Source organism: Triturus cristatus, chromosome 2_2 (genome assembly GCF_964204655.1).
Source record: "Triturus cristatus chromosome 2_2, aTriCri1.1, whole genome shotgun sequence".
Taxonomy (NCBI): Eukaryota; Metazoa; Chordata; class Amphibia; order Caudata; family Salamandridae; genus Triturus; species Triturus cristatus.
This window is the reverse complement of record NC_140582.1, coordinates 1,244,393,098-1,244,406,868: the sequence shown is the minus strand read 5'-3', so window position 1 is coordinate 1,244,406,868 and position 13,771 is coordinate 1,244,393,098. Positions and strand designations below refer to the sequence as shown.

Genomic DNA, 13,771 nt, shown 5'->3' with positions numbered 1-13,771 from the left:
TTGTAGAGATGTAGTGCCTTGAGGGTGCAGAGACAGATGTTAGTGTAGAGATGCCGTGCCCTGAGGATGTGGAGGCAGAGATGTTACAGTGTAGAGATGCAGTGCCCTGAGGGTGCAGAGGCAGAGATGCAGTGCCCTGAGGGTGCATAGACAGATGTTAGTGTAGAGACGCAGTGCCCTGAGGGTGCAGAGACAGATGTTACTGTAGAGATGCAGTGCCCTAGGGTGCTGAGACAGATGTTACAATGTAGAGATTCAGTGCCCTGAGGGTGCGGAGGCAGAGGGCAGAGATGCAGTGCCCTGAGTTGCTGAGGCAGAGATGTTACAGTGTAGAGATGCAGTGCCCTGAGGGTGTGGAGGAAGAGGGCAGAGATGCAGAGCCCTGAGGGTGTGGAGGCAGATATGTTAGTGTAGAAATGCAGTGCCCTGAAGGTGTGGAGGCAGAGAGAGATGCTGTGCCCTGGGGGCGGGGGGGGTCGGAGGAGGAGGGCAGAGATGCTGTACCCTGAGGGTGCACAGACATATCTTACAGTGTAGAGATGCAGTGCATTGAGGGTGCAGACGCAGCTGTTACAGTGTAGAGATCCAGTCAATTGAGGGTGCAAACGCAGATGTTGCAGTGTGAGATGCAGTGCATTGAGGGTGCAGAGATAGATGTTATAGTGTCGAGATGCAGTGCATTGAGGGTGCAGAGACAGATGTGACAGTGTAGAAATGCAGTGCCCTGACGGTGCGGAGGCAGAGGGCAGGGATGCAGTGCCCTGAGGGTGCAGAGACAGATGTTACAGTGTGGAGATGCAGAGATCCGAGATGCAGTGCATTGAGGATGCAGAGGCAGATGTTACAATTTAGAGATGCAGTGCATTGAGGGTGTAGAGACAGATAAGACAGTGTAGAAATGCAGTGCCCTGAGGGTGCGGAGGCAGAGTGCAGAGATGCAGTACCCTGAGGGAGCAGAGACAGATGTTACAGTGCCCTGAGGGTGTGGAGGCAGAGATGTTACAGTCTAGAGATGCTTTGCCCTGAGGGTGCAGAGATAGATGTTACAGTGTAGAGATGCAGTGCATTGAGGGTGCAGAGGCAGAGGGCAGAGATGCAGTGCATTGAGGGTGCAGAGACAGATGTTACAGTGTAGAGATGCAGTGCCCTGAGGGTGTGGAGGCATAGATGTTACAGTGTAGAGATGCAGTGCCCTGAGGGTGTGGAGGCAGAGATGTTACAGTGTAGAGATGCAGTGCCCTGAGGGTGCGGAGGCAGAGGGCAGAGATGCAGTGCATTGAGGGTGCAGAGACAGATGTTACAGTGTAGAGATGCAGTGCCCTGAGGGTGTGGAGGCATAGATGTTACAGTGTAGAGATGCAGTGCCCTGAGGGTGTGGAGGCAGAGATGTTACAGTCTAAAGATGCAGTGCCCTGAGGGTGCGGAGGCAGAGGGCAGAGAAGCAGTGCCCTGAGGGTGCAGAGACAGATGTTACATTGTAGAGATGCTGTGCATTGAGGGCGCAGAGACATGTTACATTGTAGAGATGCAGTGCCCTTAGGGGGGAAGAGACAGATGTTACAGTGTAGAGTTGCAGTGCCCTGAGGGTGCGGAGGCAGAGATGTTACAGTGTACAGATGCAGTGCCCTGATGGTGTGGAGGCAGATGTTACAGTGTAGAGATGCAGTGCCCTGAGAGTGTGGAGGAAGAGGACAGAGATGCAGTTCCCTGAGGGTGCAGAGACAGATGTTACAGTGTAGAGATGCAGAGCATTAAGTGTGCAGAGGCAGCTGTTACAGTGTAGAGATGCAGTGCCCCGAGGGTGCAGAGACAGATGTTACAGTGTAGAGATGCAGTGCCCTGAGGGTGGGGAGGCAGAGATGTTACAGTGTAGAGATGCAGTGGTCTGAGGGTGTGGAGGAAGACATGTTACAGTGTAGAGATGCAGTACCCTGAGAGTGGAGAGATGGATGTTACAGTGTAGAGATGCAGTGCATTGAGGGTGCAGAGATAGATGTTACATTGTAGACATGTAGTGCCTTGAGGGTACAGAGACAGATGTTAGTGTAGAGATGCCGTGCCCTGAGGGTGTGGAGGCAGAGATGTTACAGTGTAGAGATGCAGTGCCCTGAGGGTGCAGAGGCAGAGATACAGTGCCCTGAGGGTGCATAGACAGATGTTAGTGTAGAGACGCAGTGCCCTGAGGGTGCAGAGACAGATGTTACTGTAGAGATGCAGTGCCCTAGGGTGCAGAGACAGATGTTACAATGTAGAGATTCAGTGCCCTGAGGGTGTGGAGGAAGAGGGCAGAGATGCAGTGCCCTGAGGGTGTGGAGGCAGATATGTTAGTGTAGAAATTCAGTGCCCTGAAGGTGTGGAGGCAGAGAGAGATGCTGTGCCCTGGGAGGGGGGGGGGCTCGGAGGAGGAGGGCAGAGATGCAGTACCCTGAGGGTGCAGAGACATATCTTACAGTGTAGAGATGCAGTGCATTGAGGGTGCAGAGGCAGCTGTTACAGTGTAGAGATCCAGTCAATTGAGGGTGCAAACGCAGATGTTGCAGTGTGAGATGCAGTGCATTGAGGGTGCAGAGACAGATGTTATAGTGTCGAGATGCAGTGCATTGAGGGTGCAGAGACAGATGTGACAGTGTAGAAATGCAGTGCCCTGATGGTGCGGAGGCAGAGGGCAGTGATGCAGTGCCCTGAGGGTGCAGAGACAGATGTTACAGTGTGGAGATGCAGAGGGCAGAGATGCAGTGCATTGAGGGTGCAGAGGCAGATGTTACAATTTAGAGATGCAGTGCATTGAGGGTGCAGAGACAGATAAGACAGTGTAGAAATGCAGTGCCCTGAGGGTGCGGAGGCAGAGTGCAGAGATGCAGTACCCTGAGGGAGCAGAGACAGATGTTACAGTGTGGAGATACAGTGCCCTGAGGGTGTGGAGGCAGAGATGTTACAGTCTAGAGATGCTTTGCCCTGAGGGTCCAGAGACAGATGTTACAGTGTAGAGATGCAGTGCATTGAGGGTGCAGAGGCAGATGTTACAGTGTAGAGATGCAGTGGCCTGAGGGTGCAGAGACAGATGTTACAGTGTAGGGATGCAGTACCCTGAGGGTCTAGAGACAGATGTTACACTGTAGAGATGCAGTGCCCTGAGGGTGTGGAGGCAGATGTTGCAGTGTAGAGATGCAGTGCCCTGAGGATGTGGAGGCAGCGATGAAGTGCCCTGAGGGTGAAGAGACAGTTGTTACAGTGTAGAGATGCAGTGCATTGAGGGTGCAGAGGCAGATGTTAGTGTAGAGATGCAGTGCCCTGAGGATGTGGAGGCAGCAATCTGAGGGTGCAGAGACATATGTTACAGTATAGAGATGCAGTGCCCTGAGGGTGTGGAGGAAGAGATGTTGCAGTGCCCTGAGGGTGCGGAGGCAGAGGGCAGAGATGCAGTGCATTGAGGGCGCAGAGACAGATGTTACATTGTAGAGATGCAGTGCCCTGCGGGTGCAGAGGCAGTGATGTTACAATGTACAGATGCAGTGCCCTGAGGGTGTGGAGGCAGAGATGTTACAGTGTAGAGATGCAGTGCCCTGAGGGTGTGGAGGCAGAGGGCAGAGATGCAGTGCATTGAGGGTGCAGAGACAGATGTTACAGTGTAGAGATGCAGTGCCCTGAGGGTGTGGAGGCAGAGATGTTACAGTGTAGAGATGCAGTGCCCTGAGGGTGTGGAGGCAGAGATGTTACAGTGTAGAGATGCAGTGCCCTGAGGGTGTGGAGGCAGAGGGCAGAGATGCAGTGCATTGAGGGTGCAGAGACAGATGTTACAGTGTAGAGATGCAGTGCCCTGAGGGTGTGGAGGCAGAGATGTTACAGTGTAGAGATGCAGTGCCCTGAGGGTGTGGAGGCAGAGATGTTACAGTGTAGAGATGCAGTGCCCTGAGGGTGTGGAGGCAGAGGGCAGAGATGCAGTGCATTTAGGGTGCAGAGACAGATGTTACAGTGTAGAGATGCAGTGCCCTGACGGTGTGGAGGCAGAGATGTTACAGTGTAGAGATGCAGTGCCCTGAGGGTGCGGAGGCAAAGGGCAGAGATGCAGTGCATTAAGGGTGCAGAGGCGTTGTGTTGTTGTTGTGCAAGAGGGAGGCGGTCCATGAGTGGAGCATGGGTGTTCCCATGGATTTTAACGCACTCTCATATTTACCGGAAGCGATAGACCTGGGAATGGGCCAATACTGCTACACCTCCCCGGGTGAGGTGTAGCAAGCAGAAATATATTTCTCCTCAATTTTTCCTCTTTCTATGTGTGCTGAATTCTGTGGCACAAATGGAAAGAGGAAAAGGCCTCGGAGGATTGTTTTTGTGCAGGAAGGATCCCCCTTCCTGCACAAAGACAATCCTGCTTACAACGCAGGCCCTTTTGCACCAAGGTGCAAGGGTGCCTGCATTGGTGCGAGGCGGCCCATTGTGCGCCAGTGCTAGGAAAAGAGGGAAAATGCACTTTATATTGTTAAATACGGTGCATTCCTGCCCTGTGATGCAGCGCAGCAAAGTGATTGCTGCACAGCACTGCATGACTTTTTGATTAAAAGGCCCCTAAAAGTCTGGTTGCTTTGATCACACCCTCCTTTTAGGTCTGGCCTTTGAGACCCACTTGCAGCTTGTTTATGGTGCAATGGGTCAGCGCACTTTACCCACTGGTTGCTTTACCCCCCCTCCCCCGCTAACTTGTTGAGTGCACCCCAAATGTGCGGCTTATACGCTACCGTCAAGGACTGTTCTGCGCGTACCGACACCATGACATGTAGGGGTGAAACTGTGGCTTTCACGAGAACTCTCACGACAACCCCTGTTTGGTCAAGAATCGGAAATCTGAGCAGGGGGTGTTTACCGGATCCTGTAATTACCGGGTGCATTAAATATCTCAGCCTTTGTAAAACCTGCCAGAATTTAACAGGGAGAAGTGTATGATATTTGCCAGACCATGTGGGATTTGAGCATTAAACACCAAAATCTGCATATTATTCCCCCAAAACTAGTGATAGGCGCTACTTATCACAGCGGGTGAATATTATATGCGAGGGTGTCACTACTTATCTGATGCGATAAAATCACTGGACTCTGAGAAGCTTGAATCGCAGGATTAGAAAGTTTGATCTGTAATTTCTGCGCCTTGTCTCACTTCACATGTCCATGTCACAGTTTTTAAAAATCAACAAACATGGACCCGTTTCCTCTTATGCTAATGTTCTTATGTAGTGTCTTCACACTAGGCCTGGGTGTAGTTCGCAGGGTTTCGCTACGCAGAACTCCGCGAAGTGACAAAAAAACACTGGAGTTCGGTTAACGGCGAAGTGCAGTCAGTGAGTGACAGACATTTTTCTCTTTTCCCCACAGGAAGAAGACGCCGGTAGCGGAGCACCCCGAGACCATCATGGGGTTCAGAGCACTCCTTCTCACCCTTGGGTTCATGTTTGCCATCTTGGTAAATGCCAGTTCCGGCTTCAGTAAGTGACCTGATACAGAGGCCGATGGTGGGGGGTACTGATCAGCACATTTCTAATGTAGTGTCACTGTGACGAGCAGTAGGAGACCCTTCATAACAGGAGAAGCACTGGATGGAGTAAAGGGACATATCTCAGTGAAATGCCTCTATTGAATGCAATCATGACAAGATATGGACCAAGCACCCTTCATGCCCCAGAGGACGCTGACCTGAAATTATTGCTTATGTAGGATTTACCGGTTCATGGATTGAACATCCTGTGGTCGCAGCCAGTATTAACAGTGAAGGGGGTCCAAGCGGGCACAGTTGCCACCGCTGGTAAGATAAGGAATGCCGTAACATGATGCACAAAGTTTTACAGGCTTTTATCCAGCGCCACCAGGGAGTGGCAGTCAATGGCTCCTGCAAACCTATAGGAGAGAGTATAGACATCTGGTAAGAACAAAGAAGAGAACAGCACAGGATGTAGGGTGACCAACCGTCCATAAATTTCACGAGCAGTCTGTGATTTGGACCTCGTGTCCATTGTCCTTGATGACCCCTTTTACGGGTGCCTTTTGTCAGTAATTTGGGCATTGCAGGGAGCGGCGCTGATCCCCTGCGAGAAGCCTCGGCTTCCTGATGGGGGCGCCTCGCACTCCTCCTCGGAGGACAAGAGCAGCCGCACCCGCCCATTGTCATCCTGTGTGGGCTGATGATTGTCATCCTGTATGGGCTGATGATTGTCATCCTGTATGGGCTGATGATTGTCCTCCTGTATGGGCTGATGATTGTCCTCCTGTATGGGCTGATGATTGTCATCCTTTATGGGCTGATGATTGTCATCCTGTATGGGCTGATGATTGTCATCCTGTATGGGCTGATGATTGTCATCCTGTATGGGCTGATGGTTGTCATTCTGTATGGGCTGATGGTTGTCATCCTGTATGGGCTGATGATTGTCATTCTGTGTGGGCTGATGATTGTCATCCTGTATGGGCTGATGATTGTCATCCTGTATGGGCTGATGATTGTCATCCTGTATGGGCTGATGAATGTCATCCTGTATGGGCTGATGATTGTCATCCTGTATGGGCTGATGATTGTCCTCCTGTGTGGGCTGATGATTGTCATCCTGTAGGGCTGATGATTGTCATCCTGTATGGGCTGATTATTGTCATCCTGTATGGGCTGATGATTGTCCTCCTGTATGGGCTGATGATTGTCCTCCTGTATGGGCTGATGATTGTCATCCTGTATGGGCTGATGATTGTCATCCTGTGTGGGCTGATGATTGTCATCCTGTGTGGGCTGATGATTGTCATCCTGTGTGGGCTGATGAATGTCATCCTGTATGGGCTGATGATTGTCATCCTGTGTGGGCTGATGATTGTCCTCCTGTATGGGCTGATGATTGTCATCCTGTGCAGTATTTCTCTCTGCTCTTCTTTTAAGATATCTCTTGTATTTCCTTTGTCCATTTTCTCACCCTCTCCATTGCCTACCTCTGTTTTGTCTCTTCCTCTTTTATACCCCACCCTCTCTTCCTTATCACATTTCCAGTTGACCTGGTCCTTATAGCACCTTGTGACTTCTTTCCTACATACTTTCTCACTGTGCCCCTCGATTAGCGCTTCCAGTGCTTTCTCATCTATCACTATGCTCTCCATCAATCCTGTGCGGACCTGCTCCACGGGTGAAAGGCCTCCCGGATTCACAGCTGTATTGTAGACTACGAATGACATGGAGTCTGGATCTCCCGTCTTGAGCTCTTACCCACCAAAAGCACTTGTTTTGGACCATGTATCATCACCTTGTTCAATCATCCCTGACAAAGCTGTGGACCCTAATGCAAACATGGCTGCTTGGCACTTAGTGTAGTTTTCCTAATGTAATTGACAATTTAATAACAAATGTGTTCAGTATTATGTGGTGCCCTTATGAATGTGTTCATGTTTGCTGAGAACAGATATCAGGTGCAAATAACTCTCTCTGTTGCTTCTCAGGTGTGACCTTTTTCACTGTGGACAATCAGGGCGTCTGCAGGGAGGGACCGCCTCCCCCAAATAATGGCTATGATTACACTTCCAACGCTCGTGTTGTGGGGAGGCTGAGCGGTGTAAACCATGTGCTCTTCGGCCGATATAAATTTCTGTATGTCGTGAGAGGTTCTGAGCTGTATGGCGGTCCCATGCCGTCAGATCCATCCAGGGACTGGTTCAAAGGTCCTGGAAGGCGCGTAGGGAAAGCAGGCTGGGATCTATTCAGGCGCCTTTTCTTCAACCCAATTACAAGAGATCTTTATGCCGTCACTCATGGAGGTGAGCTCTACGCAGGCCCACCGCCGACCAATGAAGACCAGGTTTGGAAGGACACACTAGGTAAAAAAGTTGGTTATGGCGGATGGGATAGATTTGTCGCCCTCTTCTTCGACCCCCAAGGGATCCTGCATGGAGTGACTGCTGAGGATAGATTTGTAAAAGGAAGTCCTCCAACGGGTGTAAATGACAACTGGATTGCAAGAAGCCAGGCCATCGGAGCAGGTGGATGGATCAATTTAAGCCGATTTATGTCCTTTACTCCTGACGGCAACCTTTGGGGTGTCTCCATTTCAAACGGGAAGATCTACACGGCCTCTCCGCCAACCTGGGGCGACAACTGGATTGGAAGAGCCCAAAATCGGGGTGATAGTAACTTGTTTAAATTCATGGACTTCACAGCTCAGTGACGAGAACACCCCACCACCCTTGTCTATGTAAGTATGACGTCATGTCCTCGCCCGTCTCTAACACTTTCCACAAAAGCTCTTATTTCAGCTTTGCCTTTGAGTTATTCACTCAACTTTCCTACAGGTAGTTTTCGAAATGCACAGATGCTAATGTCAGTGTAGCCAACACACTCCATCCATCCTCTGTTCTCAAACATCATCGTTTCCTCCTAATGAGTAACAAGGCTCCCTTTTTACAAGCACCCCTTTGCACCATTATTGGCAGCTTATTGATAAAAGGTTGAGATGTTGGCAGGGGTGCCAGACCTTGGGTGACAGTTTCTCTTACAAGGCAGGAGCAGTATGTAATTAAAACAGCACTTGCCACAGTCTTTATTTTTTGATTTTCACAAATAAAACACCAAAGCGGGGTTTACTTTTGAAACACTAGACATAGATGTCCTGGAAGAGTTGTGGGTATCCTGTTTGTGACCACTAAGTCTTGCATTACAGACATTAAACTACCAATCAAGGGTGGGAGCCCCTCCCTAAGTGACTGATGCAACAAGAACGATTGGTGGACAGAATGTTGAACAATGTCAGCATCCTGGGACCAGTTTTGGGGTTTCACCCCTCAACAGCCAGGCTAGCTTGACTCCAGTGGCATGGAGAGCACGGGACTCACGTCTGAGCATACCCGTCCCACTCGGAGTGACAAATGCAAAAAGAACAATTGATTGACAGATGTTAGAATCCGGGTTCTCTGGTTGGCACAGGTAGGTACTTGTGTCAAGCAGGGAACCTTTCCTCTAGTCAGGGTAGGGGGATACACTCCAATAATAACCCCTGCTCACCCTCTAGGTAGCTTGGCGCGAGCAGACAAGGCGTTATCTCAGGGCGTTTAGGTTAAGCATTTGTGAACACACACACAGTAACACAGTGACCCTCCACAAATGGACTCCTCACAGGATATATATCAAAAATACTTTATATAGAATAATCAGGCTTAGCACAAAACCAAATAACGTTTCAGCAGGCCACAATACTTATTTTCAAAGAGTTCTTAAGTTTAGCGTACTTTTACAGTTCTGTGCGCATCGTCCCTTTTCGTACGCGTCGCACACGGTAGACAAAGGCTTTGTGACGGGTCGTACACGCGCTGCAGGTGCTTCAGGTGAAGCGTATGCCCTACGGTGCGAACGGGCACAGTACCTTGATGCTTGGTGAGTTTGTCACGGACACTTCCTTGACAGCAGGCGTACAGTACGGTGCGAAGTCCTCCGGGCGGCGCGTACTACGGTACGGGAGACCTTGGCCGTGCGCGGCTCAGGGGACGGGGCGAAAGTACGGTCCGTACTGCCAGACGTTCGGGTACGCGACGTACCGGATCGCTGATCTTCACTTGGACTGCTCAGACAGGCGAACAGTACGCTCCGGACGGGAGACATACGCGACCACCACACGTACTATGGCCTTTCCCAAAGCAGGGGAGAGGTGCGTACAGTGATAGTACGGTCCGTAGGGGGGTGCGAGCTGGTACGGTGATGTCCTTCAATTACGGTGCGAGTTACGGCTCGTAGGGGCAATAACTCATGTTGCTTGGGCTGGTAGTACCTTCCTTCGCGGTGCGAGCTACGGCTCGTAGAGGGGCCAAAGACGCATTGTTCGTGCCGGATAGCGGGATATCAGCTCACAGGGAGTACGCCGCGATCAGCGCGGGGCGTACACAGCAGTTCGACGCGAAGATGTGAGGAAAACGGTCCGTTTTCCACGGCGATTCCACGGCGGTGAAGTCCACTGTTCCTGGGACTTCGTTCAGAGGGCAAGCTCACTCACAAGCCCTTGGAGATCTTCAGCACAAGTCAGATAAAAGTCTCTTTAGTCTTTGTTCCTCTTCTTCAGCAGCAAGGCAACCACTGCAGGCCAATCCCCCAGGTCAGGGACAGTACTCCTCCATGCAGCTTTTCCAGTTCCTTCAGGTCGGACAGAGGTTTCTTCTTGGCAGGACAGGATCTGATTTCTTGGGAGCAGGGCTCCTACATTTATACAGCAATTCTTTTGTTCTGCCAGGCCAGGGGGGCCATTGCCTAGTCCAGTCCGGTTTCTGAGCACTTTGTTTTTGCGATGCAGGCTGTTTCTTTCAGGGTGCAGGGCAGAGCCATCAGACACTCCACAGGGGGTGGAGCCAGCATTGTGGTGGCAGAGCACAGCCCTATTCAGAGTCCAGGTGTACTCCTCCCACCCATCTATCTGCCAATCTTCCTATTCACCACCAGGCTACCTAGCCCTGCCCATCTGGGTTTCCCCAGCCCTGTCACTCACACAAGCCAGACAGCAGATACACATCACGCAGAGGCGGGCTGAAATGGTTAGGCAAGCAAAGGCCAACTTTCTAAAAGTGGCATTTGCAAACGCAGAATATTAAAATAACCTTACTAAAAGACGTACCTTATTATTCTGAGTTCAGGCATACTAAACTCGATTTTCTACCATGTTCCCTGGACATGTTAGGATCATAGGATGTAACAATCTTAACAGCCCATTCTGGCCTATGAGAACAGGTAGCCTCACAATAGTGAAAAACGAGAATGGCTGTAATTCACTATTAGGACATGCCACACACATCAGGGCTTGTCCTACCTTATGCTTACAATGCACCCTGCCCTTGGGCCTACCATAGGGGTGACTAATATGAAGTTAAGGGAAGGTTTAGGGACTGGCAAGTGTGTGCACTTGCGCAGTCAGCATGACAGTACCAGACTGCACGCAGGTTCTGCAATGGAAGACCTTAGACATATTTTACCAGGCCGCTTCTGGGGGTGGCACAACCAGTGCTGCAAGCCCACCAGCGGCATTTGTATTTACACGCCCTGGTACTCCTGGTGCACTTTACTGGGGTCTGATAGTAAACCAAATAATCCAATCATGGAATCCAACCAACATATACATTTTACATAGGGAGAGCATATGCACTTTAGCACTGAATAGCAGTGTTAAAGTGCCCAGAGTCATAAAACAGCCAACAACAGGTCAGAAAAAATGCAGGAGGAAGGCAAAAAGTTTAGGGATGACCCTGCAAAAAGGGCCAAGTCCAACAACAGAATGCAGAACAATGTCATACATTCACCCCAGGACAGAGATCTGGGCCTAAAACCATTGTTTCTTTGCTCCCCATACCTCCCAAGGTTAGACCCAGCCATATGTAAATCAGTCTTGACCCTGTTCCCCATGGGTACAGTGCAGCCCGAATGGGCAGGCCAGGTCCTTCTTGGACCAGAAACAAGCATCTTTGGACCGATTTCGGGGTTTCACCCCTCACCAGCCAAGCTAGCTAGACTCCAGTGACATGGAGAGCACGGAACCCACATCTAGGCATACCCGTCCCCGTCGGGTTGACAAATGTAAAAAGAACATATGGTGGTCAAAATGTTAAACAATGTCAAATATTCCCCCCAGTTACAGGGATCTGGGCTTAAATTCAACGTTTTTTTGCTCCACACTATTCCATTTTAAAACCAGCCATATGCAAGTCAGTCTTGACCCTGCTTCCTATGGGAACAGTCCAGCCCGAAATGCCAGACCAGGACCTCCCTGGACCAGAAACAAGCATCCTAGGACCGGTTTTGGGGTTTCACCCCACATCAGTCAGTCAGGCTAGTAGACTCCAGTGGCATGGAATCACGGGACCCACGTCTGGGCTTCCCTGTCCAACTTTGGATGACAGATGCAAAAAGAACAATTGATGGACAGAATGTTTAACAATATCAAACATTCACCCCAGTACAGAGATCTGGGCTTAAATCCATTGTGGAGGTGCTTTCCATGCCTTTCCAGTTTAAACCCAGCCATGTGTAAATAAGTCTTAACCCTGTTGCCCATGGGTACAGTCCAGCCCGAACTGCCAAGCCAGGTCTTCCCTGCAGTGGAAACAAGCATGCTGGTGTTTCATCCCTCATTAGCCAGGCTAGCTGGAGTCCAGTGGCATGGAGAGCACGGAACCCACGTCTCAGCATACCCATCCCAATTGGGGTGACAAATGCAAAAAGAACATTTGATGGACAGAATATTGAACACTGTCAAACATTCACCCCCATTCAGAGATGAAGGTTTGCATTGTTAAGCGTTCCATCCATCATTTGTTCCTTTTGCTTTTGTCGCCCTAAGTGGGAAGGGTATGTACAGACGTGGGTCCCGTGCTAACTGTGCCACTTGATTCAAGCTAGCCTAGCTGATGCCCCAAAACAAGTCCCAGGATGCTTGTTTCCAGTCCAGGGAGGACCTGGCTTCGCAGTTCGGGCTGGACTGTTCCCATGAGGCACAAGGTCAAGACTGATTTGCATATGGCTGGGTTCAAACTGGAATGGCATGGTGTGCAAAAAAACGATGGATTTAGGCCCAGATCTCTGTACTGGGGTGAATGTATGACATTGTTCTGCATTCTATCCATCAACTGTTGTTTTTGCATTTGTCACCCCGAATGGGACGGGTATGCTCAGACGTGAGTCCCGTGCTCTCCATGCCACTGGAATCAAGCTATCCTGGCTGACGAGGGCTGAAAGCCCGAAAACGGTCCTAGGATGCTTGTTTCCAGTCCAGGGACGACCTGGCTTGGCAGTTCGGGCTGGACTGTTCCCATGGGGCACAGGGTCAAGACTGATTTGCATATGGCTGGGTTCAAACTGGAATGGCATGGTGAGCAAAAAAACGATGGATTTAGCTTGATTACAGTGGCATGGAGAGCACGAGACTCACGTCTGAGTATACCCGTCCCACTCGGGGTGACAAATGCAAAAACAACAGTTGATGGATAGAATGCAGAACAATGTCATACATTCACCCCAGTACATAGATCTGGGCCTAAATCCATCGTTTTTTTGCACACCATGCCATTCCAGTTTGAACCCAGCCATATGCAAATCAGTCTTGACCCTGTGCCCCATGGGAACAGTCCAGCCCGAACTGCCAAGCTAGGTCCTCCCTGGACTGGAAACAAGCATCCTATGACCGGTTTCGGGCTTTCAGCCCTCGTCAGCCAGGATAGCTTGATTCCAGTGGCATGGAGAGCACGGGACTCACGTCTGAGTATACCCGTCCCACTCGGGGTGACAAATGCAAAAACAACAGTTGATGGATAGAATGCAGAACAATGTCATACATTCACCCCAGTACAGAGATCTGGGCCTAAATACATCGTTTTTTTGCTCACCATGCCATTCCAGTTTGAACCCAGCCATATGCAAATCAGTCTTGACCCTGTGCCCCATGGGAACAGTCCAGCCCGAACAGCCAAGCCAGGTCCTCCCTGGACTGGAAACAAGCATCCTAGGACCGGTTTCGGGCTTTCAGCCCTCGTCAGCCAGGATAGCTTGATTACAGTGGCATGGAGAGCACGGGACTCACGTCTGAGTATACCCGTCCCACTCGGGGTGACAAATGCAAAAACAACAGTTGATGGATAGAATGCAGAACAATGTCATACATTCACCCCAGTACAGAGATCTGGGCCTAAATCCATCGTTTTTTTGCTCACCATGCCATTCCAGTTTGAACCCAGCCATATGCAAATCAGTCTTGACCCTGTGCCCCATGGGAACAGTCCAGCCCGAACT

The 13,771-nt window shown here is 50.4% G+C and overlaps 1 protein-coding gene across 1 annotated transcript in view; it reads left to right on the top strand.

The window, feature by feature from the left end:
- Positions 1–13,771, top strand: part of LOC146863501 (uncharacterized) — a 65,939-nt gene that overhangs the window by 39,751 nt on the left and 12,417 nt on the right. Inside the window, exons 2-3 of the mRNA XM_085642933.1 lie at positions 5,368–5,477; positions 7,462–8,210. Of these exons, the coding sequence (XP_085499059.1) occupies positions 5,405–5,477; positions 7,462–8,183 (795 nt within the window). The 5' untranslated portion in view covers positions 5,368–5,404 and the 3' untranslated portion in view covers positions 8,184–8,210. The remainder of the gene's footprint in view (positions 1–5,367; positions 5,478–7,461; positions 8,211–13,771) is intronic.